This window comes from Aythya ferina (assembly GCF_964211825.1).
Source record: "Aythya ferina genome assembly, chromosome: 2".
NCBI classification, from domain to species: Eukaryota; Metazoa; Chordata; class Aves; order Anseriformes; family Anatidae; genus Aythya; species Aythya ferina.
The window spans coordinates 149,389,188-149,415,731 of record NC_140297.1 but is presented as its reverse complement, the minus strand read 5'-3'; the positions used below and the strand labels follow the sequence as shown (position 1 = coordinate 149,415,731).

The window sequence follows — 26,544 nt, the reverse complement described above, 5'->3', positions numbered from 1 at the left end:
AGAGAAAATTTCCTCTTGGGCTTTAATATTCTTTATTTTGGTTATTCTCAGTAGCCTTCATTCTTGAGATTACATTCTCAAAAGACATTGCCTTTCAGTTCACTGATTTTTCAAAAAGAAATCAACTTTTTTTTTTTTTTTTTTTTTCCCCTCATTCCAGGTCTTTTGTGCTTTTTCCTTGGAATAAGTTAACTCTGTGTATCATTACCACTTTCAAACTGGCACCTCCTTGTTTTTTCAACAAGTTCCTCCTTGTTTAAAATCAGAAGTAGCAGCACAGCTTCCTCAAGTGATTTCCTCTGTTTCCTGAAATACAAGTTGATTTTTATGTGCTCAACAAGTGTGATAGACTGGTGGCGGCCCGCTGATTTGCTTTTCCCACTCACAGATGGCTCTGGCATATCTGTGTAGTAAAAAATAGTGCTTGAAAGAGCTAGCTGAGCTGCATCAGTGCAGCTTTTCTCTGGACGTCCACTCTTCCACTCAGAAGTTGCAGTGAGATCTCTTTTTTTTTTTTTTTTTTAACTAATTTGTTTATTTGGATAAATCTTGAAATACTGTTCTGAATTCTGGTGATTGTCTTTACTTTCTTGAAATTATCTGTCCCATGCGGGATCGCCAGGGTTCAGCAGGGCTGAAAGGAATGGCAAGCACCACTAACACTGGTAGAGCCATTTCGTAGCTCATACCAATGCTGCAGTCAAGGTTGGTAAAGGTAATTAATTCTGTTGACTCTGGTGTGATCCACAAGCAGTGTTTCTCTGTTGCTCAGAAATCCAGGTGTCTGTCACTCCAGTGGAAAAATCATCCTCTTCTCACAGAGAAATGAGACACCATCCCACTGTCCAGCCACGTGGGCAGACTGACACCACAAACAGGCTCTGCAAAGAGCACAAGCCATCTTCGCTGCAAAGCTCAGCTTCACTTTGTTCTTATCTGTTACCACCTTGGTCCTTCATTATTTCACTTCCTTCACTAGATTAAAGACTTTAATGGCCTCTTCCATTTAGCTTCACTTAAGGTCCCTCAGCTTTAACCACTCTGGTGGTTAAGGAGTAGCAGCATTACTAGTCAATGGTTGCATGCTATAGTGTGTGGTGCTTCTTACATGGGATAATGTTTCATCTCTTCTATTTTTTTACCTGTTTCATTTCGCTGTGCTCTGCCTTGCAGAGAATGGCTGTTAATAGACACCATTTTGATAAGCCCTGAGTGCCTTCTCATGCCCTGCATCTAACCCATTTGATCTTGCCATGGTATAATACTCCTCCCTTGGTTTTCCATCCTGCTGGCAAAAGAAGGAGGAAATATGTGGAGGCAGACTCTATTCACTAGGTACCAAGAGATACCCCTCTTTTTTTGCCTGGGCTATGTCACCCACAGGAATATGATGTCCAAGTCTCTGGCAGGGAGGCAGTCCTGTTATTTACAAGGCTCAGAAGTACCACTCAATCCTTTATTTTTGTTAATTTTGCAAACTTTTAAATTCATAGGACATAAACTGAAGTCAATAAAATCGATCTCTAGGAGTAACACGTAGTTTTCCTGCTGAAACCCTATTTGCATGTTCAAATAGACCACGCGCATGCATAGCATGATATCGTATGACTCAACCTATTGTTTGCTTTAAATCCTTAATGAGCTGTGCTGGGCTGCTGTACTTCACTTACAACCGATGGGAGCAGTAGGTTTACCAGCCTGCATTGGAGCTTCTGAGCAGATTCCATCGAAACCCTGCAGTTGTTTTCTCTCCAATTTCATTATTTCCTTTAATGTCGGTTGGGTCAGCTTTATTCCTGAAAGTATCATGGAAGAAATAGATAGTTCCCTCCTCAGTGAAGGTGTTGAAGGTGTCTTTGAGGCAGTATGTCACCACAAAGCACTGTATTCTAGAGAAAATTCTTCAGACTCACATTTGATTTTTACATCTGATTTTAGAACAACATAATCAAAACTGATTTATTTTAAAGTGTGTTAGAAGGTCAGTGAGGTCTTTGCAGGAAAGTTCTGTCTGACAAACTATTCAAAACACACACCAATGTCTTGAGAATAAACACACTAGTATTAAATAAATGATGAATATTCCCAAGGCTAGAATTATTATTGCATTCTGGTAACATTCATTCTAGTAACACAGTGATTTCCTTTTGCTTACTGTTTAGCTAATCAAGTGAACTGCTATAAATGCAAGTGTACTGGTTTTCTTCTCTTAGTTTTCTCTGTCTCTCCTCGTGCCTTGGTCCAAGGCACATTGGTGGGTTAACCTTGCCACAGGCAGCAGCTCTTCAGGAACTGCTCCCACATGGCTCTGTCCCATGGGGTCCATCCCCCAGGAGCAAACTGCTCCAGCACGGGTCCCCCACGGGTGCCGGCAGCTCCCCCCAGACCCCCTACTCCTGCGTGGGCTCCTCTCCACGGGCTGCAGCTCCGGCCCGGGGCCTGCTCCTGCGGGGGCTCTCCATGGGCCGCAGCCTCCTCCAGGCCACATCCACCTGCTCCACCGGGGGCTCCTCCACCCATGGGGGGGCTGCAGCGTGGAGACCTGCTCCATGTGGGACCCATGGGCTGCAGGGGGACAGCCTGCTCCACCAGGGGCCTCTCCCTGCACAGCCCGCAGGGGAACTGCTGCTGCCTGCCTGGAGCACCTCCTGCCCTCCTGCTGCACTCACCTGGGGGCTGCAGGGCTGCTTCTCTCATTTTTCTCTCTCACACAGCTGCTGTGCAGTGTTTTTTTACCCTTTCTTAAATACGTGTCACAGAGATGCCACCAGCATCACGGACTGGCCCAGCTCTGGCCATCATTTCAAAGCTAGCTGGAACTGGCTCTGTCCACTGCAGGGACAACCTCTGGTCTCTTCTTACAGAGGCCACCCCTGCAGCCCCCTCTCCCCAGTACCAAAGCCTTGCCACATAAACCCCATACAAGCAGCGAGATACTGTTTGAAATATTTTGTGGGAGCTGAGGGTCCTCAATGACATGTCAAATACCACCAAGACCTATAAGAACCACTGCAAACTCTTCAAGGCAGGCATCCTGCCTTCTAAAATATTTGAAAGTGCACATTAGACACTACCGTAGTTATACATTTAAAATCATTGTAATGAGAATGAGGTAAAAGGGTATATATACGCTTATATTACGAAATCCTGATTTTCCCTGGAGAAAAAAAAAAAAAAAAAAAAAAAAAAAGCCGTCTTCATGACCCAACAGGATGTGCTATTAAATTGCAGGGATGATAAAGGCACCGTGTAATGATGGAATACACCCCACCTTGAAATGACTGAAATTGGAATATGTCAGAAGTTACTGATTAACCCTGGGCTGGGTAGGACCTAGCAGCTCTCGTAAGAGTTGACAGTTCCATCTGAATGCTTGGTTTATTGAAGAGCAGAAGAATTCAGGCTTCCACACCCAGGCTAAGCAAAAATGGGCAGCTCGCATGTAAGTAGCTCTTTAATTTGCATTGTCAAGAATGCAACAATTTTGTGGTTTTATTTTTGTCTGTTTTCTCTTCCAATGACATGAATATAGCTGCAAATGAAGTTTTAAACTCAAAGTCTATTTTAAGTGTGGGCGGGCAATTTGTGTGTACACAGCTTGTAACATCCAGTTCATTGGATTACGTGAATTATAAAACTATTACTGTAGCACACAGGTCCTGCGTGTTCTAACATTAATGGCATAGTTAAAAGGGGGAGCACTTTAATTTTGAGAAAAAGAAATGATGCATCAGTTGTCATGGGGCAACTAATTTTAGTTAGATTAGCAAATTTGCATTGGAACAAAAATAATTCCCTAAAGATCTGTGAAAAGCTTCCTGTTCCAGAGGCCAGCACTTGCAAAATTCAGCCAAGTTCCTCACTGAATAGGAGGGATAGGATTAATCTCAAAGTGTGGTGCTTGAAGATGGGTCTGGTCAAAATTCAAGTGTCAGAATTTGCTACGTTGAATTACCATGTAAGTTTTGACTGGAGCAATTCTGGCCAACGTTTCAGTGCTTAATAGTAAATATCTAAGTGTGTGTAAAGATATTTGACCTCAAAACAGCCTGACTGTCACAAGTTTGGGTGGTAGCTGTAAATGATCAGCACTTCTGAAAATGAGGTAGCTTTCACTGATGAAGTTGGGAGTTTTTACCTTCACTTTTAGAACTCGTGGATGCATGACAATATTTATTCAGCTGTGCGTCAATCTTGATTGCCAGCTATCAACAGTATGTATCAATAGAAGCCAGCCTGTTTGCTGATAGGGGTTAACGTTACTGTAGTTTCTCTAGAATTTGCGTTGTTTTATTACGCCACTATTTCTTCAGTTCAGTTTCAGCAAAGCCCTGAGAGATGCAGAGAATCTGCTGCTTTTGGACCAGCTCTTCGGGACTTTTTCTCTGCCAGACCAAGCGAGAAAGCCCAAAGCTTTTGTGCAAAGCTCCAGCTGCTAAGCCAAGGAGCTTGCTGTCTCTCTGTGAAGGGTAGATGCTCCCATCTTCTCACCATATGTACCACAGGGCTGTCAGCAGGCATCTGCTGAGGGTTCTGACCCTGGAGAGCCTTGCAGTGTAGAACAAGTGTATTTAATTTAGATTTAACGTAGCCAGTTGAGGTCTATCTGTGGTGAGAGACCACAGCACTGCCTCTCAGGCAGGCTTAGCAGTTGTACGAGCTCCGTGCTGGACTAGGTGGCCTGGATGGACATGCAGTATGCTGAAGTTCTGCTGTGGGCACAACTATTTGTGAATTGTATTCACACATTTCTGAATATTTCTGAATTGTAGCTCCCTTATCTTCATTCTGTGTTTGTCCCCACAAAAATTACAGGCAGTCTTGGACAAGTGCCTGAACCTGCATCAGAGAACCACTTCTAGAACAGCCTGAAAATGCTCAGTTCTTAACAGAGGTGTTCAGCTCTAGTTTGTTCTTTCTCCTAATTTCGTATTTCGCAACCACAGGTTTACGAGTGTCTTATGCATTGTGTTTTTTAAACCTCCAGAGCAAGTCTTACAACCTCCCAGACGATGTACGGAAACCAACGGTAGGGACTACCAATTTGTCAGCAGACAAGCCAGTAAGCACTCTTTTTCTGAAGACTGAAAGGGGCACTGTGGTGTTACAGCACGTTGCAGTGGTTTATGGTGGCTTTGGGAGGCACTGCAGTGCACAAAGGTGACTTCTCTTTCGTAGATTGGCACTAGTAAAGCTGGATAACACTGGGTTGTTTCAATCTGTTGAATTCTGCATCATTCCAAAATGTTGTCTGCTTTGAAGTTTCAGAAATGAAATTTCTTGAACTGGCCCAAATTTTACTGGAAGAAACAGAAAATGAATCATCCATGTCAACTGAGGTATTTTGTTCTGGTTAGATGGATTTAGCTTTAAAACTTAAAAAAAAAATAAAATAAAAAAAGTGTTATTAAATGAAATTTTCACTGACAACTAAGCATTGTTCAAAGGAACAATGTTTGTAGGAAAAAGAAAGGTGACATCACTTGGAAGTTAAAATGGGAATTTTTAGCTACATCAGAATTTCTCATATTGAAAATTAAGCTTTCATCAGAATGAATATGTTCCTAAGCATGTTCATTTGAACAAAAGTTACAAATTTTACTGAAAAATATGCTTTCAACAAAAAATTTCCAACCAGTCTAAGGAGTAGCTTTCTGTTTGAATCTGAGCTCTTGTTTAAGAGCTGCACCTGATGCAACATTAGAGCTCCAAACCTGCACATTTGCACCCATTTTTCACTGTCTGACTTGGGTCTGGTCCCTCTGTCTACAACCAGCCGAAGTTCTTGACTGCTCATCCCTAGAGATTTAATGTCTTTAATTATTTTCTCCATTTGTAGCCTTGCATCTTCACGCTTACCTGCACCTCTGCTCTTCTTCAAAATCACCACAAGTAGAATCAATGCACCTGAAAATCTGGGTAGCGGCTCTGCTGTAAGCAAGGTGCTTTGGGGACACTTTGGGAATAGCAGCAATTGTTTTCATGATACAATGGCTTGAAAACTTTGATGGATTTTGTCTTTTGTGAAATTGTTTAGCTGATTTTTAACCTTCTGTCTCTGAAGAATCCAAGATCCTATATGCATTATTCTGTTGTTTTATATGATGTTTGTGACTTGAGTTGAGGATGGACGAGTGCTTTGTTGTTAATTTACCTTTTTTTTGAGATTCTTTGGGAGTCCCTTGAGTTTCACCCTCTCATTGTAAAGCAGCCCAAACGTTTTGCCAGGCAGGACTCTGTAACATAAGAAGGACGCAGCAGGTTGCTGTGGGCCAGTTGCTTTGAGAACTGGAAGGTAAAAAAGTAAGTATAACCTGAAGATCAGATTTGCCTGATGGATCCTCTTGAGGACAAGCTCACAAATATCACAAGGACTTTTGTGTGGCTTACAGGGATAGAAATGTCTCATTAGTACAAGTGTTACTGCAGCATGATTTGATCATCTCATCACAAAGCTCAACAGTAGCTACTTGTTACTTCCCCTGGCAGACCAGGATTCAGTGACAATAGATTCTTGTTCAGACCCTGGCCCTTAGCCCATGTTCAGCAGAAGACAGAAATACCTTCTTGTTCAACCACACAGCACTGGGGAAGAACCATGGCTGATTCTTTTCATTTCCACGGTCCCCATCTACCCAGGACATTTGCTGTTCCTTTTAGGTCTGATGCTGCGCTGTGAGTGCAGCTGATGTAGGTGTTAACAAGCATAAAGCATTAATTAATGATTATTATTATTAATGAAAAATTAATGATTCATTTATGGAAAAGCATTCAAACAAAACCAAACTCTCTGAGGTATCAAAGGGTGATTAGTTTTGTTAAAAAGATTTCAAATAGCTGGACTCTTAACGCTTTTTTTGGTATTCACGTTTTTAGTATGTCCTACCTGGGTGATTCAGCTGACCTGGGAGCATCCTGAGACTTCCTCCACCCTGTGAGGTCAAGGGAGTTAGACACAGAAACCTCCAAGTTCAGCCAATACGGGTGGTTTGTCAGACACTGAACATGCAATGCCTGAACAGTAACACCCCATATATGTACCTATAAATACATAGATGGTTTGCAATAATGCATCTTGCAGGGAAGTGTTTTAAAAAAGTGAAGCATTAGGGACCAAGGGAAGAGGCATGCAATCCTTGGTCTTCCCTGATGGGATGCTGTTTCCCTCCAGTTCTTCTCCTTTTAAATAGTTCAGATTTAGAAAGTACAGATGAGTTGGTGTGACATTCCCAAAGACCATGACCATGTCTTTCAGCCCAGCATAGATATACCTAAGTGATGTTAGCCTTTTTGCTGGCACACAGAAGAATTAACTTCAGTTCTATCAATTTACCAGAACTCATTACAAGTCTCAGCTGAGGTAATGAGAAGAGTGGAAAAGTTTAAATGAGACATAATAACACTTGATCTCATGCTCTGTATGAGTATGCAAGTCAGAGATTTGGGACCTCAGCTGAAAAAGTACCCTAATAACTAACTCTGATTTCGAAAGTAATCTGCTTTAAGGATCTCCACCAGACCCAAAAGGCTTTGGACACATTAAAACCAGACAATGCAAAATTCTGCCATGAGAGATACCCACAAAAACATTTTTTTTCTCTTAATTATGGATTTATCTCTCATGGCAATGAGTATGAAGGTATTAAGCTGTTAAAAATTATCCAGAGGCCCTTTTGAGATGATGTATTAACAGCTGCGTAGAAACAGGAGAGGCATTGCAGGAGAGAGCTTGTCTAAACTTTGCAGTTTAAATAGCTGTCAGAGCAATTAGCGGCACTGATGCCACTTGTTTATAACAGGGAAAAAAAAATGCAACTAATTCTAGTAGGATCTTGTTATCTCTGTATTTTTAGTCTCAGATGTAGGAAATAAGGTGATTTGGAAGGATTCAATGAGTCACTGCAAGTCTTTTGGGTAAGGAAGTCCGGTCTACATGCCTTGCATGGCATTGCCCCGTTCACACTTCATACAGAAACTGTTTTCTAGCTAATAGCAGCGAACTAGCAGCACGAAGCTAGCCTAGGCATGTGCTGCTGCCAACAGCTGTGAAGCCTAAACCAGCCGTGGGGATTTTGGAGAGCGGCAGCGTGCCTGGCAGATGGCATGCAGGTAGGCTGGTGCAGTTCTCTGTGCAGCCAAGGAGGCAGGTGGCAATTTTCCAGCTGCCAACATTGTGGTTGGCCGAGAAAATTGCTCAAGCAAACAAAAATGCCGGGTATGCTTTGCAAAACAGCAGAGGAAGAAAGCTCGAGGTCAAAAGGACACGTGTAGTCCTTAAGGTAGGGCTTCCCCGTTGACATACGTCTGGTTGGTGTAAGCTTGTCCCTCCCTGTGCTTGATCTCCTCACATTCCCCAAGAACCCATCCCTTTGAGCAGCACTACAGCACAGAAACGTCCGAAGCGAGGAGCAAGAGCAGCAGTCCTTGAACAACAGGACCGAGCCTTCCCTCTGATTACAGATGTTTATCAACCCCACCTTTTTATTACCGCAGCACAAACCCTGGTGCTTGTTGATACTGCCCTATTGCCAGCATGCCGCAGCTGCTGGCCTCTGTTTGTTTTCAAATATTGCCTACCATCTACCCTGACCTCGGTGTTAAAACCTGTACAGTTTACAAAAATTCCTACCTGAATCGTGGAGCCCAACTCTTTGAATTTTACTGAAGAAGAGCTTGCAGAAGAACATCTTATGCTGATAGAAGAATAATGAGAAGTGGGGAACCCACTGCCCAGTAATGACTAAATATCCTCATCTGGGAACAACCTTTCCCAGTTAGATGAGGCATGACCTTGACTTCTAGTCACTGATCTCTGTTGTTTTTTGTTTCTCCTCTATATTGAGCTTTTCTAGTATGTGGAGGTTTGTCTTATGGCCTGTGCACTGAAATGAAATGGGGTCTCTGCCCCTTCTGACTGATGGTCTGGAGCTCTCTGAGCAACTCACCCTTTCGTCCCCCAGGAATATCTGCCAGACTTTTCCTCCTCCCTTTGCTGATGTTCACTCCAGTCCCAACTGCGTTTTTGGCTGACAAAAGCAGGAGGATATATTTGCTAGTAGGAGTGGATGGGCTTAAAATAAGGCAACATTAATACAGAAGAGGAATATACCTCGTACGGTGGTGGAGGCTGTGGCTGTTCCTGTTAGCTCATACCTCCTGCTCTGATCCAAAAAACTGAGGCAGTCCCAAGGGGCCTAAGGTAACCTGACAGTGAGGTGAAAAAATATTTGTGACTGTAAATGCCCGTTCTAGTAAAGCAGCCCAGTGATGAACCACAAACATAGCAGCGTGTTTGCAGTCTGCTTTTCGAAGTAAATCGGGACCCAAACCCAGCAGCCTTCTCCCATGTTTATTTCTCGTGTTTTATTCTTAACACAAGGAAGTGTTTGGAAATGAGCGATGAGAACTGGGCCGCTAGGACTATCCCTTCAGATAAGGGCTGGTTCTGCTCACAGGGGGTTATCCTGTAATGCGTGATTTAGTGGAGGGCTAGAACCACAAGTTCGAAGACAAAGTATCTTTTTTTTTTTCCTCTCCAGTATGTCAGTCTAGTTAACCTCAGATTCCAGTTGAGTTACAGCCCATTAAAGGCTTCTGCAAGGATAAATAATTAATCTTAAGTATGTGCGCGTTGATAAAAAATTGATCATGTAGGTGGTGATTTGCCAAAAGCTGTCTTCCGTGGTCGTAAAATATTGGGTATGATTGAACTGATGAGATAAACACCCCAGCCCTGCCGTCGTGCTAACAAGGTGGCTAGATGCTTTGGGGCACTCCTTGGCAGACAGAGATGACACATTTTCCTCCCCACACAGAAGAGGGAAACAGAAATTCATGGAGCAGGGGGTTGGAAGGGAACCTTGAGATGTCAGCTAACTTACCCACTGCCTACAGCAAGAGCAGCTCTCTCCACAGCAGTCCTGACAGCTCTCTCAGCGCTGAGCTGGAGGGGAACTGGAGATGTTGGCTGGAGGAGAGGCTCCCTGAAGGTCTTGGAGCTGGTGGGTCAGTGACGGTGCAGGGGGAGAAATGAGAAATCCCAGCAGGTTCCAGTTCGTGATTTGTGGTGGGTTTCCAATTGTTTTGGCTACTACCACCAGCTGGCTGATGTCCAGCAATGGCAGCCCCAGGTCAATTCCCCCCAGTTTTACTGCTGAGCATGACACCCCGTGGTGTGGGTGGTGTGGGACGTCCCTTTGGGCATTTGGGGCCAGCTGTCCTGGCTGTGTCCCCTCCAGCTCCTGGGGCACCCCCAGCCCCTCGCTGGCAGGGCAGCACGAGGAGCTGGGGAGTCCTTGGTTCTGGGTGAGTGCTGTCATGTAACAGCTAATGCATCAGGGTGTTGTCAGCACTGCTTTGGTCACAAATCCAAAATGCAGCACCATATAGGGTGCTAGGAAAACAATCAGCTGTATTCCAGCCAAAACTAGGACACTTGGCTAAAAATATGCGTACCCACTGGAAATGTTTTAGCTGAATTTACCAGCAGGGTATTAGTCTCAAGACTATTAGGTGCTGTGAAATTAAAAAAAAAAAAAAAAAAAGAGAGAGAAGCTACATGAGAAGCTCCATAAGCCAAAGCCTGATGCGTGTCCTGTGTCAGGACAGGCACTGAAACCAGACCGAAGGCAGGAGACGTGAATCTGGGGGAAAGCAGGCTGTTGGGAGGCAAGCTCAGGTTGTTGCATGTGGAACTGGTTTCTGTCATTCTTATTCAAACCTTGGTTTTCTCCAACACATTTTTGTGTTCATAATTAAATGTATGTGAAGAATAACAGGACGGGTAGAATAACTGGGGCTTGATGCCGTGCCCATCTCCAGTAACCGCTGCAGATGCCCTCAGACTCTTGAGATCTCCGCACCAGGTTGGGAGATGCAGGTGACACAGGAGACCATGCACTTCCCACTGGCAGCAGGCAGCTGACCCAGGGGCAGCTCTAATGGCACCAGGCAGCTGAAGACTGCCCTAAATTTTATTGCAGACAACACTCAGTGCTGTAAAGAGCATGGCTGGGTCAGCCTGCCCTTGCTGCGGGCTGCCACTTTACATTTTTATTTCTATTTTCCAAAGAAAAATGGGTTGCAGCAACCAAATATAAGCTTGAAATAAGACATCCACCAAATAAATCACAGAAATGGACCTGGCAAAAAGGAAGACCCGACATCCCTGGGTCAGCCTGGCCCCTATCAGAGCTCTGCCCACACCTATTAACTCTGCACCTCGACCAAAACCTCTGTTCTCGAGCATGGTCATGCATCTGCTTCAGGGGATGGGGGTGGAAAAATACCTGTGGTTGCTGAGCTGTATTATCAGCTATTTTCAGGTGGAGTACTTTGTCTCTGTTTTGCAATACAGGAAGCTACCTGGCACGCTCACCGCAGTGTTCCTGCTGCTTTTGTCTTCTGACAGGCTAGCAGCATGTATAAGGAAGCTCTTAGCTTTTGTCTTCTGACATCTTCACAGCGTATTGCTACTTCTCTCCAATTCTAACAGCTGATGCCTTCAATCCACCAGAGATCTTATTTTTCCCCTCTTTCTTGCTTTCGCTGACCTTTTTGCTAACCTGTTTATTTGTGCACCACGAGAGCTCCTCCACATGCTGACAAATCACAGAAAAGTCTCCAAATGCTTCTCTAAACATTGCCAACCACCTTCAGCTATAAACTCATCTTCCACCTCCTTGAAGTATAAGTTACTCTAGGAAAAACTACTCAGTGTGCTTTACAAGTTAAAAGTGTTAATTTTAAACAAGCAATCATCATTCCAGTTTGATGGAAATACATCTGTTAGCCAAAGCTGCAAGGGAAAATGGCTGTTGTCTAAAGATACATGCGAGTGAGGCAAAATCTGCTTAAACTAAGGAATACTGTTCAAAAAAATGAAAAAATAAAAAAGTCAGTGGGCCATGTCCATGGGCAAGATCAAGGCTGGGACCGTCAGAGAGTGGATTTTAAGCAGAGCTTTCCGGGTGACTCAGGAGTTGCCCTTGACAGTTCCCTACCCCGCGTATCAGAGTTTTTATCTACACAGCTTTGATGCTGGTGTTACTCACGGCACTATATGAACGGCATCCCCCAGACTCATCAGTTAATGTTTTACAGGGATTTATTTGAAGATGGAGGCTTCAGCACAGCTGACTCAAAAGATTCCTGTGCTGCTTTAGAACAAGCGTATCCTGACCGTCATTGAGAAGCCAGCCTTCCTTCTCTTCCTTTGAGAACTAGTTTTCTTTATGTCTTTATGAATCCTCATAAATCCACGGTGTTATTTCAGTAGCAGTTGCTACCACTCTCCTACCTGGAGCACCCGTGCTACACGCAGACCCAACCTCTACGATGACAAGTGGCACGGAGAGGTTAGGGACCCACTAAAATCTGAGTTTAGCCCAAGAGCCATCGAGGTACAGGATAGCAAACCACGCTCCCAAGGTGCTGGGATGGCATTAGCAGGACCGGGTGCCTCTCTGATGGGGCTGGGGCAGTGGGAGCCATGGTGGCAGCAGCACCGGTGCGACAGGAGCGATGCCCACAGCCCAGTGCTGCTGGAGGGTGAGGCAGAGCAAAGCACAAAACAGCTTTGTAACCCTTTGGAAGCCCTTTGGGCCTCAGTGTAGGTGTTTCAGTCCTTGAGAGATGGCTGGAAAGGTAGAGCAAATTGACACAGCTGCCGTCTTCTCACTTTTCCCCAGCACATCTTCTCTCCCAGGTCTGGAGGAAGCAAATCTGGAGCAACAGCTCAGGACTCCTGACTGGTATGAAGCTGGGGGCTACCATTCAAATAGCACTTGGATAGAGCAGAGTGGTCAAAGCTAGCGACTTTCTCTGTATTTTGTGCTCCAGAATATAAGAACAGGGACATTATCTCTCCAGCTTTCAGTGCCTGTTGGGATTGCCCCAATATGCAGACGGAAGAAATAATTAGTGCACTACCTCACACAGTGGTAACTGACAATCCCAACAAGCATATATCAAGGTATGGACTGAAGAGCTGAAAACACTTGGCATGATAAACGTAGTGTTGGGGAGAAGGGAAGGCTCTCTGTGGGGCATGCTTGGTTGAATGGGCAGCAGAGCATCCCCTTGGATACTGCGTGCGATGCTCATTGAACCCACCACAGGGTGAGGAGCACCCAAGCAGCAGAGAGACCCACTGTGTGTGTGGTATTTTTATCCCAGGGCTGTATATCCAGCATGGATTCCTGTTGGGATGTAGGATGCCGTTGTTCTGGTCCCCAGTCTCATCCCTGAGGCTGGCTAGCCACCGTTGTTTGTTCTGGGGTTGCAGGGAACAAAGGTGGATTTTATTCTGGTAAACCTGCCTGTTACCAAGGGGGGAAGGAAAATGAGGGTGTAACATATCCATCAGAAAAGGAGAAAGAAACTAGAGCTGAATTTCCAAGCATATTGTACAAAACCTCTCTTGTACATGACTCCATCAAAGAAGCACAACCACCCCGTCACACTAGAAAAACAGGGAAGCAATTCAGGCCATTCATTTTGGACAGACAGGGATCCCTCCATTTGTTTTCTAACTTTGTGCTTTTCCCTTTCATTTTCTTGGAAAAGTCCTTGAGAGATTGGAAATCTATGAAATAAAATCTCTCCCTAGAAAAATACAATTTACATGCATCTATTTCCACCTTGCTCGAAAGGTTTAAAGAAGTACGGGTGTGCCCGGAGCATACAGCAGGACACAGGTTTACTAGGGATGCTTGTGACAATGAAGAGGACACGAAGGTGTTAGGAAGGTGCCATAAGACCCAGAGAACTTTTCGCTTTGCTGTTGTTGTACCTTGCTAATTGCTGCTGTGAAAATAGCTTTCAGTTAGGGTAATCTGAGCGAGATGGCTGCAGCACAGCAGCTCTCAGCAGCAGTAAATTGCACCCTAGCCATTAACTGCTAGAAAAGCCAAGATGCTTAAAGGGTCTTTAGTCTATTACACAGGTAAAGGAGCACAGGGACTGGGGGTTGATCCTTGAGATAAAACCCAGCAGAGCGATGCTGGCTGTGGTGTTTTTCAGGAATCACCTCTGGCCCGTGCTCTCCCCTAGGACAAGGAGGCAGCTCGGCCATGGAGGCTCTTCTGCTGTTTGGTGGCATTTTTGGAAGGGCTGAAGAGCCCTGTGCCATGCCCTGGGGTGGCATAGCCCTCAAGTAGCCCTAAGGGAGAGCACAGTGCCATGCCTTTGGGTGCCTACCCTTCATCATCATCAGCAGAGAGTTGGTGTAAAGCAAGCTGCCGGATCCCCCTGCTGCTATTTGAATGGAAATGCCAAAGCGCTCGTAATGCACGCTTAAACCCCCAGGGCAGACGGTGTGCAAATAGTTCAAATTGATTTAGGAACCTAGGAGCTCTTTTTCAGTGTTGTTTTAGCTCCCAGACATTCAAATGATCTGATTCGTGATACTACGGGGGATGGAAATGTCACTGACCTCCTGCTCGCAGATACCTCTGCCCTTGTCTGAGAAACAGCCGGGTAGAGGATGTGCCAGCACTGCAGCCCCTCTGATTCACAGCTTATCAGATCAGTAGGAATTAGTGTGGTTTTCTGTTTACATTGATATGTCAGGCTGTAAACTGCTGCTGTGGCTGTGGACTTTGAGTTATTATCCCCGATAGATCTAGCTCAAGGTAACCATATGTACAATACTGACACACACAGAAAAAAGGGTGCCATCTTTCTGCTGTTATATATCTCCAGTTATCTCATTTGCCTGAGTGCATCGGTGCAGGAAAGGCTCACAGGACCAGTTTGTATTCAGCTGATTGGGACTGGCAGCTCTCAGCCCTCCCAAACGTCCTGCAGAGGAAGGGCACGGTTCTGCCCGCACCAGATAAGTCGTTTATATTGGCCTGCTGTTAAAGTGGTGCAGGCAAATCATATTTGATCTGGCACAAAGTTTTCCACTCTACAGTCATTACATTCAAATTATTTGAACAAGCCAGAACTGGCAGAGCAAAGTTACACGGGATCAGCATCACGTGCCACGTGGGGACAGCTGGTTTTGCTCCAGTCCTCGGGGCCTCGTGACAGATACAGCGTTTCCGAAAAGCCCAGCATGATATTTACAGTTTAGGCGACGTGACTAAAGATCAGGTGAGAAGCTGGCCTGAATTTCTGCAAAACCATTTTTCTTGTATCTTTTGTCTCTCTGTTTTCCCAGTCAACTGAAAAACGCCACCACCATCACGGCTTTGATGCAGACCGAGATGCCAAGAAAATACACAGTGCCTGCAAAGGAGCCGGTAAGAAAACTCTTGGTTCCTATTCAAGATTATAAACAGCATACACACACACAAAAACAATTGTTTAAACCTTTTTCAGTTAATCTTTATCCTTTCTGTCACCTACTGACTCAAAGCACATGCACACCCATGGAGTTTAATAGGATTAAGATAAATGGGAAGGGAAGACAGCTTGTTCCTCAAAGACTGGTAAGACCTGGTGTGTTAACTGCACGGCTGCAGAGGATTAGGGTAAACATTAGGATTAGGATAGGGCCATGAAGCTGTCAAGGCTGATATGACAGTCATGGGGTCAAGCCAGTCAGGCCAGATTAAGGGCAGGGGTATATGTCCTCTCCCGGGTCTTCAGGGACTGGTTAAAAACATGACCACCTCCAGATGCTCATCAGAGCCCACTGCAGCTCCATCAGCTGAAAGGAACATGGGAGGGATGTTCCTCAACCTGTGTCAGTGACTGAACCAAAAGTACTGGCGACCACCATCTCCTAAGGGAGTCTTAAAGTAAACTGGCTGAATTTAAGCGCTGCTGTGAACAGGAATGCCCAGCGCTCACGGGTCCTCAGATCCACGGAGGTGCCAACGTCCAGCAGAGGCAGAACAGCTGAGCAGCATGTGAGAGCATTAAGTTATTAATCCACACCAGGCATTTGCACAGTAAACATGTATTTAAGCCTTTCTTCCTGGTATAGCACTGACACTCGGGATTAGCTAGTGCCTGAATTTTAGGAACAGTGTCCTATCGACATACTCAAGACAGTTCCCCTGAGGACTCTCCCCCTAAAAGTTTAGCCCCACATTGTCAGATAGAGGTGTTGTTCCTTCTAAAATAGGACCGTGCCTTCTGTCTTGCTTCCAAGCAAAAAGAACTGGACAAGGTGCCCTAAACTTGTCTGAATGTACCCAGTGATGGCATGCAGGGAGGAAAACGCATCAACTGCTATTGAATGCCAACATCATTTGTATTTTTGTTGCTTGTACTGGTAGCTCCTCAGAAACCCTTGCAGGCCCTAGCTCCCAAGAGCCTGCAATAAGGCATAACACAATCCAAAGCCCAGTAGCTGGAAGCAGCAGATGTAAGATTTCGGGGCAATATTTACCAGCATGACATGCATACATCAGCAGAGCTGGCATACGGCTTGATGTGTTTCGTCTGCCACCGGAGGCCTTCATACGCTCTGGACATTTTGGCAGTGCACATCCCGTGCAGGATCAGATGCACATTTTCCATTTCAATACCTGCCTTGAAGAAATAATGCCCAAGGCAAGTCGTTGGCCCTGAGATAGAAGTGCACCAGGACAGGTGTTAATGCAACAACTCCTCTGTTGTGTCACTCGTGCATCCAAACAACATCACCTTGGTCGTGTCCCATTAGCCACAAACATTGACTGATGCCTCCCAGCAGCTTTGTTCAGTGCAAACATCTGTTTATATTGGCTTAGGGCAAGAAAAGCACAAGAACAAGGTCATTGCCTTTAGCAAGCCACTTCCATCCTTGCATAGGTTTCAGCTCGAAGCTGCCCCAGGAGTTTCTCGTGGCAGGGTGTCTGCAGTCGGTTCCCCCACAGGCTCCCCAGAGACGCAGCCCCTGTGGTGCCCATCACCTGCACTTCACAGTGGCTGCATTCTCCCACTTATTTTTGCCAAACAAAACAGCATCAGCAGAGAGGTTCAGACCATGAAGGCTGATTCCCACTCCTCTTTCTGACACCATCTCTTGTAGAGACATTGTTCAGGCAGTGGGTTAATGATTTGAACACATCCTCACCTACTCCTACCACTTGTCCCCAGGCCATTGCCACATCTGTAAAGCACCACAGGAAGGGGTAGAAACAGGGGCAGGGACTGCTCAAACAGCCACTGCCAGCAAAAATTCGGATATCAGCCTATGTGCAGACAGTGCCCTGGTTTTAGGGCATTGACTGATCTGAAACAGAAGACTCAGCTTCCCTATAGCATATAAGCAGCTGCACAAGGCAATGAACTTGTATTTTATGTTTTGAACATTTTAACCAACTGCAGATGCATGTTTTGTCAAAAGAATCTCATGTACTTTTACAAATCCTAGAGTTGGCACCAGTAGATGTATGCACATCGATTTGTTTCTCTTTAGAGCCAAGAGCACTCAGTCCTGTTTTCTTTCCTCTGCGTTGGATTCCCGATTAAATGCAGCCTATGCCCAACCTTCTTTTTCAGGAACTGATGAAAAAAAAATTATCGAAGTCTTGTCAAGCCGAACAGCGGAGCAGAGACAACAAATAAAACAGAAGTACAATGCTCTGTATGGCAAGGTATTTCAAAATTAACAGCCTCTTTGTTTCAGACAGCCTGCCTGTGGGAAATGTAGCCTACAGTGCTCTGCTTTTCAAATATCAAGGGTCCAGCAGATTTAAGGAGGTCACTTCGTTAGTTTCTGATCCAGCATTTTCTATTATCTCCCAAAATACTGATTATCTTAATAACATTAGGCCTCAGAGTCTTTTTGAAATCAGCCCTAACCAGATCTGAGCAATTTAAGCAAAGCTGGGAGAGCTAGAAAATAAGTCATTACCAAAATTTAAAATATTTCAGCTTGTGTTCATCTTCGGTGCATCTCAAAAAAGGAAGCCTGAAGCCAAAGCTTTCAGGCAAATGCAGCTAACTTCAGTTCCAAATCCCGCTCAGACCAGGTGCATATTCAGAGGAACCACTTGGTCTTACATCATTATATTTTTGTTGTGTTGAGTGGATTTAGTATGGATTTATGCTCATGCTGAGATCAACTGCACAGTGCAGAACAGAGAAATCTCATGGAGCGCTTGGTTTCTGGAGGAGGATGCATGGACTGCCTTGGTCATTTCGTATGTAAGAAAAATAAAACCTTCCAGTGTATTATTTAGGTGAACAGCTGAATAGCTGAATCTTGCAGAGCTTATTATTAAATTGGTATTTTCTTAAGGTCTGCTTCTACTTTAGTCATTAATCACTGATAATAAGACAGGCAGTGCAGAAACAGAAAGCCTTTCATATGTAAACCAGACAGCAAGCATGGGTTTGGGTGCATACACCTGGCTGAGTTAGCTCTATAATGAGGATTAATAAAAATAGGCAGTAGAAATGGGCAAATTCTAGGGGACATCCCAGTGAAATGAGCACATAATAAACCTTCCCACCTGCCTGGGCAGCCTGGATATCTGGGAGAGCAGCAGCAGAGCCGTAAGTACCACTGCCCTCACCTGCTCCTGGGACTGGCTGCAGCACTGGTGCCAGCCTCTGGAGATCGTGTCTTCATCTGTGATTGTGTAAGAGCATGCCTAGGAACAAAAGATTTCAAGCTGGCCTTCTTTATTGTTGTTCCGAAGTTGTCAAATGCTTCCTGTACTGCAGGAAACGTCAGCCACAGATAGGGCTTAAAATAAATCATTGATAGACATTCTCAGCGTGAGTGCTTGGCCAACACGTACACTGTAGCCAAGTCTTCTCCAGGGTCACCTTAATTTTTGAATTAAGTAGATACTATCAGAAAGAGGGTGGTTTTTTTTTTTGGTTTTTTTTTGTTTGTTTGTTTGTTTGTTTTTTCTTGTTGTTGTTCTTTCTTTTTATGGGGTTCCTTGTTTCTTTGTTTGTTTTTTGGTGGAAAAAAAAAATCTGATGGCTTGAAAGCAAAGCACTTCATAGATTTTTTTTTTTTGCTTTTCCCAGTAAGTCAATTCTAACCAGAAGTGGAAGAGAACTTGAAAAAGCTTGATCCATTCTGGTGCACCTCATTCAAAGAAGGTTTCTGCATCGTGTTTCAGAGAAATCTCTCCTGTTAAGCTTTTAAAAACACTAGTTGACATGTATTTAAGCAAGTAAGAGCTCAAACTGAAATGAGTGGCTAATATTTAAAGATGGGAGAAAAAATTATTTCAATATGAAACTATTAAAACATCTAGAGTATTTAATATGAAAAAAAGCCTGTGTATTTCATGGATTTTTCGTGTTTTTGTCACTTTCTGGTACAGAAAAAAGCTTTGAAATCATGAAATTCTCTGAACCAGCCAAATAAATCTTCTAATCCCTCCTCAGCTTTTGCACTAACCCTTCCACCCACCCTCGCAGGACATGGCAGAGGTGCTGAAGGGAGACCTGAGTGGCAATTTCGAGAAGGCTGTGCTGGCTCTGCTGGACCTTCCCTGCGAGTATGAGGCCCGGGAGCTTCAGAAGGCAATGAAGGGTGCTGGGACAGATGAGTCGCTGCTGATTGAGATTCTCTGCACACGAAGCAACAAGGTTGGGACACCCGGGTGGATTTTACATGTGGTGTGCCTTAGGTAGCAGGGCAAAGAGTGGGCCTGTGTCTGCTGCAGCCTGAAGGTTGTCACACCAGGGCCAAAACTCTGACAAGAGTAAGAGCTGTGCAATTCAGATTCCTTCCTCAGCCCTACACATCCCACACACATCTCCTGTGGAGGTGCAGGGCAGCACTGGGGATGCAGAAGTCCCCAGGAGCCTATCTTTAGGTATCTGTCAGAGCCTTCTGCATGGCTCTGGCTGAGGTTCCCACCACTTACAAGAGCACAGTCCTCTTCAAAAATCCCTTTAGCTCATCCCTGAATGCAAACAAAACCAACCAGGCAGTGGTCCAAATGCTGTTATTGGTAGCATGGCCATCCAACCTGGCGGAAAGGGCGAGTTGTGCTCTTTGTGCCCTCTCCCAGCTCCACACCTGCAGCGTCTGAAGCATCAAGGCCATGGTACTGACCTGCTGCTTTGTCTGTTTGTTTGCCTATTGATTTATGTTTCTTATTTCCCTAGGAAATCATAAACATAAAGGAGGCGTACAAGCGGCGTGAGTAGTGTTCCCTTTCAAACACCTTCATTTAGAGCCTTCATTATTGAGTGAACCCTCTCAGATTTGATTTCTTTTCCTCCACAGTCTTTGATCGGGATCTAGAGTCTGATGTGAAAAGTGACACAAGTGGCTCCCTGAGGAAGGTGTTGGTCACTGTGCTGGAGGTAAGGCTGGGAACTTGCTACTATGCACCTGCTGGGGAGAGAGATTTCATTTTTTCTATCATAATAAGGATCATCTGCTATTTAGAATAAGGCGACTGTAATAAGTAATATAATAATGAATATAACAGTTATTATAATAAGCAAAAGGTATTCTCAAAAGCATTCTTCAGGATAAGAGCCTTTACGTTTACAACTTTTTAATATAACAGCAAGGTTTATATAAAATCAGAAGTGAGTTTTTAAATTCTGATTTCTCTGAAGACAGCAGAAATGGAAAGATTCACTAAATACACCAGTCTGGAAAGCACTGGTATATTTTCAGGAGAGACAAATGCATGTTATCCATAGATTTTTTTTTGACTCAAGGCTGAACAGCAAAGCCTAATGCTTGAGATTCCTGTCCTGCTCCTGAGGCATCAGATGTGCAATGGCCTTAGGGCCTCAGCACAGAGCAAATAAAACTGTGAGATAAACCCTGCCTCGATGAATATTCAGGCTTCACCTCTGAAGTCTGGGGTAAACTTGGACGGTTGGATCCTGCGCCACCACAGTGGCCCATTACTAGGCTGCTGTCAGCAGATGGCAGCAAAACTATAACCAGAATAAACGTGAGGGCTTCGAAATTGCCACTTTCCTTCCCATTATGACTGTAATCAGCACTTGGTATTTTTTCCTACTATAATATCCTCTTCCGTAGGCAACTCGGGATGAGAGCCAACAGGTCAACACAGAGCTCGCTGAGCAAGATGCCACAGATCTGTATAAAGTAAGTGAAACTGCAGAAAAAGCCCCCTTGTGCAGTGCTGCTCAGCAATGTGCTGCCTGGGAGGCAACAAAATGCACTGAGCATGGAGGCAAGGGCAGGGTACAGAGCTGAAGCGGGCGGTGCACGTGCTGGAGTGTGGTGAATCAAGGGCTCCAGCTGACTTTTTGTCTCTGCTGTGAATAAACAAGTGCTTCAAAAACTGATACGCAATCTTTAAGGCAGGAGAAGGCCGCTGGGGAACAGAGGAGCTGGCTTTCAATGTGGTCTTAGCAAAGAGAAGCTACAGTCAGCTGAGAGCAACCTTTCAAGCCTATGAAAAGGTGAGTTATTCCCTTCTGTGATGTGGGCTGCACAGGGCCCCATGTGTAGTTTGCAGACCCTATGACAACATGTAGGGCAGGTGATACTTTATTTGCCCTTTTTAAATGAATCTCCAAAACTATTTCTATATGACTGGGTCCTGAAAGAAATCAGGGATAAAAGCTGTGTCTTCTGCCATTGAAGAACCCACTCCCCTTTATAACCCACACAACATCCAGCCAAATAAAGACTGTGATGTCCTTTCCTTTCCACAACTGCATGGCTGTGGGTGTCCCCACTCCTGCAGCAGGACCGGCAAAGAGAGATGTTCCTAAACTCCTGCCCTGAAGCAGAACTTTGCCTTTCTGATCTTTTCTTCTCCTCCAAAGCAGAGCCTGGCAGGGTCTCTCATCGTGGCCACCCTGCTTCATACACTCCTATTGACTGTTTAACCTTCCCCTACCAAACCCACGTACCCGACCAGCCCATTGATTGCCATGACACCACATCGTGGTGCCTCTGCTGAAGACCACAGGACACAGTTGACACAGTGGTGGTGGCCTTATGTTGGCTGTCCCATTTATTTGTAGCGGTCTGACCTTTTGGGGGCAGTGGGGAAGGCACATGGATTGGTGAGTGCGTGCCAGGTCAGTCCCTGGCTTACTCCTGAGACCCTGGTGTCTCTGGGGGTGCCTCTTCCAACCCCTTGCACTCCTCATCAGCCCTTCTGCCAGAGCAGAGGCACACCTCCAGCCTCTTCCTCCCTGCCCTCCCTGAGCAAACAGCTGCTGCAAGGACTTTGCTGTGCTCTCCTCTATCTCCGAGCAAAAGGCAAACTAGGCTAGCAGGATCCCATCCGGCTGCTACGTCTGGTGTCACCCACCAGGGACATTTTACTCATGACTGGACCTGGAGCTGACCTCCACTGATGCCTTTCGCCTGGAAATGACCCGTGAAAGTCCATGCAAGGGGAGATCCTTCTCCTGGCAGAAAGGTGGAAGCTCAGCAGTGACATTTATTCTCAGGAGAGGGCCACACCTCCAGCCTCTGTCTCTTAGTCCTGAGCTTCGTAGGATGACTGAGTTCATCAGGAAACCATAACCCTGCGCACGGGAGATGTAAAAACCTCCAATCGCAGCCATATTTCAGTGTCAGCACAATAAGGAACCCTTAGCTGGAAAAATGTTTGCAGCTTAATCCAGCTTTTGGTTTGCTGCTGGCAGGAGAACAACAGTCACTGACTGGTAGTTCTTCGTAGTCCTGCAAACCCCGGGGGGTTCCAAGCTACCTTGGCTTTTGGATTCATAAAGCCGAGCAGATCAGGTTGCCCAAACCAAACCACCACATCCTGCCTGGCTGCATCTGAAGGAGAAGGGGGCCAAGATTAGAGCCACACGAACTTGAGTCCTTCTCCACATTTGGTTAAGATAAGTAGGGCTGGCTCTACACCAGGCTGACACTTGCAGAACCTCTCAAGGCACCCGTTGCTGCTTTGTACCTGTGGTCTCCTCGGCATGAACAAAATCCACCCGAGTTTTAAGCCATGCAGGGCCATCCTGATAGCAAAACAGAGCAAAGTAAAAGGTTTTGAGGTTTGTAACATTCACAAAGGTCAGGATGAACTCTGTTTTAAAGTAGTAGTCTGTTTTTCCCCTTTCCTACAGAATAATACAATAACTAGGGAACAACTGCAGTGCCTGTAAGCTTTCCCTGAGCAGCCAAAGACAATAATGAAGTCTAATGAAGTAACAAAACTTCATAGAGCTGGTAAAGTTCCAAAATTTATCTTCTGTGTGTGGAAGCCAGCCAGAGCTTGATAAAGGGGTTAGAGGGAGCTCAGAGAGTTTCTCTTTTGCTTGGGGTTGCTCAAGAAGAAGCCGCAACTTGTTTGTTCTAGAAGCCCTGGGGTATGCATACAACTTGCTTGATTTAGGTTATCTAACTGCTGTGCCTTACCGAGCCTTGTAGTCCCTTTTTTCTTGGTGCCAGCGGATCTGTGAGCACTTACACCAGAAAGGATTTTCCCTTACCCTTGGAAAGTCTCAAAAGGATCTGAACTGGCCTTTTGCCATTGTGTCCTAAAGCTGATGCTGGTTTTATGGCAGTGGGATGGCTTGTACAGACAGCAGCTCTGATGGCTACTCTTTATTGTCCCTCTAGGTGTGTGGGAAAGACATAGAAGAATCCATTAAAAGTGAAACATCTGGAGATCTGGAGAAGGCTTACCTCACTCTTGGTAATAAAATGTTGAGAGCTTTCATTTTTAGTTCTTGCCCTCATTCCTGGGGTTCTGTACATAGGTGACAGCTGTTGAGATGGCCTTCAACTGAAGCTGACTCATCTTCTAGGAAAAGAAGAACCAGGTTTCAGTAATGATTTGGAGCCCTTAGTTTTAGAAATGAAACATATCAGACACATCTCCTCTTCACGAGGCTACGTTATTTGCCCTTTAAAACAGGGTGAGCAGCTTCAAGCTTCCCCTGAGGCTGTATCTGCTGATAACTTCCAGCTGATGCGTGGGCACCATCAGCGGGGTGCTACCAGGCTACCACCAAAACATACAGGGTCCCTGGCAGCCGTTTGGCACTGGAGGTGACTGTCACCTGTATTTACACCTCTACCCTGCCTCTGGTAAGCTTACTGGTATTGATTTTATCCGTGTGGATCTGGGCTCTCCCAAATCTTCCCCTCTGAGCTGCGGAGTGAGCAAGTATCCCGAGAAGAGATGGGCAAGGAGATCTCCAGATAGGCAAATGCTAGTTCTCATCCACTTCATTTTCACTGTGGAATGGCAGCACATTCAGCGCTGATCATTACACCGTGTAACATGCTTTCCCTGTGGAGAAATGTATTCCCCCATTCAAGCCCCAAACCTCCTTACATACTGTCAGGGGCCAGTTACAGAACAAGAGCCCAACCAGCTCTGCATGATCATAAATCCTAAAGAGTTTTCTTTCTTTCTTATTTATTTCCTTCTCATTGAAGATGTATTTCAAAGTGTAAATGTGCAGGTGTAATGAGGTTTCTTACTGTTTTCCAGTCAGCTGCGCCAAAGACTGCCCGGGTTACTTTGCTACACTTCTGCACAAGTCAATGAAGGGAACTGGGACTGATGAAGAGACCTTAATTCGCATCCTTGTGACCAGGGCTGAGGTAGGACACCCTGAGACCTGCAATACTGTAATACCATCAGCTCTGGGAGAAATACAGACTTAGAGGGTACACTGAGCCCTGGTAGATCGTGTGCTCAGCCAGCCCCTTCCAGACCAATGACACCAGAGGTCACACTCTGCTTTTGTACCTAGGCAACTCTAATTTTGGTATTGCATCTAATTCTGTTTTGGGAAACAAAAACAAAACACAACAAAACAAAACAAAAACAAAACAAAACAAAACAAACAAACAAACAAAGAAAACAGAAAGCATACAGGAAATTTCAAGTGGAGTCAACTGTACCTAAATAAAATTGGTCCATGGGGAGGTCTGGCCCCAGTAAGATGTGTAACAGTAAATGCCTAGTTATGTAATGATAAAGCAGCAGTTCCCAAATTGACAGTTTCTAATAAACATATGTCACCAATTCTCTCCGATTCCAGCTGGGAAAAAACAGATGGGAAGGAGGGAAGAAAAATTAAGAGCCAAAGGAGATAATTGTAATCTTAAAAAGCACAAAACTGCACAAGGCATTTGAGATCATAAACACAGCCTTTAACTCTTCCTTCCATGTAAGCTGTTGAGATTGTATAACCTCAGAGCTGTTCCAGTCTTGACACAGAGAAGTTGTTCACATGGACGAGGAGAGCCTACGTTTCAGTGATCAATAGTGTGAGAAATTAGTCGCCAGTGTAGTCTCTTGTTAAGATGTGGTTTAACTATGAGAATGTTTCAAAACCAGTGATAAAGATCAGGGCTGTGCCATGGGTACCTTTTCCCAGGAAAGCTCAAGACAAGGCTTTTCATTCTCCCCACGCAGTAACCAGAAAATTACCATGGTGGGTGGGTAGAACAAAACTGTCTTTTGAACATACTCCTGGAAGTGATACTCCTTCTTGCCACTGCAGAGTGGCCTCAGGAGTATGCAGTGATCTGGCACCAATGCTGTGCCCACACAGCACTGCTGAGCACCAGGCAAAGATGCCCCCAGGCACCCCAGCATGGCTCTCCACTCAGGCCTGTACCCCTCACCACACACCATCTGACATGGGCTTACCTCAAGTCCCACTATTAAGCTGGGTCCAAGGTTTTTGGACCTACTGCTTTCTCCTCTTTTCCTCCCACTGGCATCAGTGGACCTTGGGTCAGACCCTGGGGTTCCTCGTAGAAACAGGGCACATTGCACAAAGCACGTCCCACTCATCTAAAGAAATTCTTGGTGTCTCCTCAGACCGACCTGCCAGAAATAAAGGGGAAGTTCCAGCAATTGTACAAGAAGTCATTAACTGAAGCTGTCCGTTCTGATACCTCTGGGGATTTCAGAAAGTTGCTGCTGGCTATTTTGCACTAAAAAGCCATCAAGAATGAAGAAGCATGCTGAGCAGCCACCTCTTGATTAGTTTCCAAAATAGCATCCAAAATATGTGGCATTAGCACAAAGAAAAAAAATCCAATTTATTTTCTTTCCAGCTGGGAAACATGTTGCCAAGTAAAGCTGGACGTGAGGTTTATGTTATGGCTATCTCGCCAAATGTCCTTAAGCAATAAAGACACGTTAAAAAACTAAATCTAAATTGGCCTCTTTGTGTCTGCATATGTGGAGGAATCTTTATTTTCTGTCATGATTTCTTCTGGGTAGACTTATTGCCTTTATTTAGTTCCAAAGATTGTCCCTGATCTTTCCCTGACTTTTTCCCCCAATTTGAAGGGTGTTGTGTCATGCCATGACAGTCCTGCCAAGAGAAAATGGATAGAAATTTCTTTTCAACCCATTATTACAGCTCTTCAAACAACCTGTGGGCTGTGAATTAATGATTTAAGTCAAGCCTGAGAAAAATCATGCTATCAAAAGGGAAGGTTGGAGTGATTTCCCTGTCTGTGAGCTCCTGCCTCAGCATCGTCACCTCCTACGTTATCCCATGAAGGAGATAAGGTACTAACTGCAGTCTATGTTAGTACCACCTCCTGAGATATGGCACAGGAGAATGGCTGGGGAAGAGACAGGACTTCATGAGGTGGATGTGTCCATCGGGAAAATGCTGTTCCTACAGAGCTAGACATGGATCTCAGGACAGTTGCACAGTCTCTGTCCTTGGAGGTTT

At 45.1% G+C, this 26,544-nt stretch overlaps 1 protein-coding gene and 1 long non-coding RNA gene across 3 annotated transcripts; one reads left to right on the top strand and one right to left on the bottom strand.

Annotated features, from left to right (window-relative positions):
- Positions 1-3,171: 3,171 nt before the first annotated feature.
- Positions 3,172-26,010, top strand: ANXA13 (annexin A13). Of its 2 annotated transcripts, XM_084507737.1 has the most exons (12): positions 3,172-3,442; positions 4,988-5,062; positions 15,167-15,248; positions 17,443-17,537; positions 19,327-19,497; positions 20,023-20,056; positions 20,144-20,223; positions 20,921-20,989; positions 21,208-21,309; positions 23,450-23,525; positions 24,330-24,442; positions 25,674-26,010. In XM_084507737.1, exons 1-12 carry the CDS (start codon positions 3,428-3,430, stop codon positions 25,791-25,793), a joined length of 1,032 nt encoding a protein of 343 aa, XP_084363863.1. In that variant the 5' UTR covers positions 3,172-3,427; the 3' UTR covers positions 25,794-26,010. The 2 variants fall into 2 exon arrangements, with proteins under 2 accessions (XP_084363863.1, XP_084363864.1); XM_084507738.1 differs by lacking the exon at positions 4,988-5,062 and having other exon boundaries at positions 3,306-3,442.
- On the bottom strand, positions 3,979-15,148 carry LOC311430844. The gene is made up of 4 exons (XR_014689059.1): positions 8,630-15,148; positions 6,887-7,041; positions 6,155-6,236; positions 3,979-5,300 (listed from the first exon to the last, which is right to left on the bottom strand). It is a non-coding gene; the product is annotated as an uncharacterized lncRNA (long non-coding RNA).
- Positions 26,011-26,544: the final 534 nt, after the last annotated feature.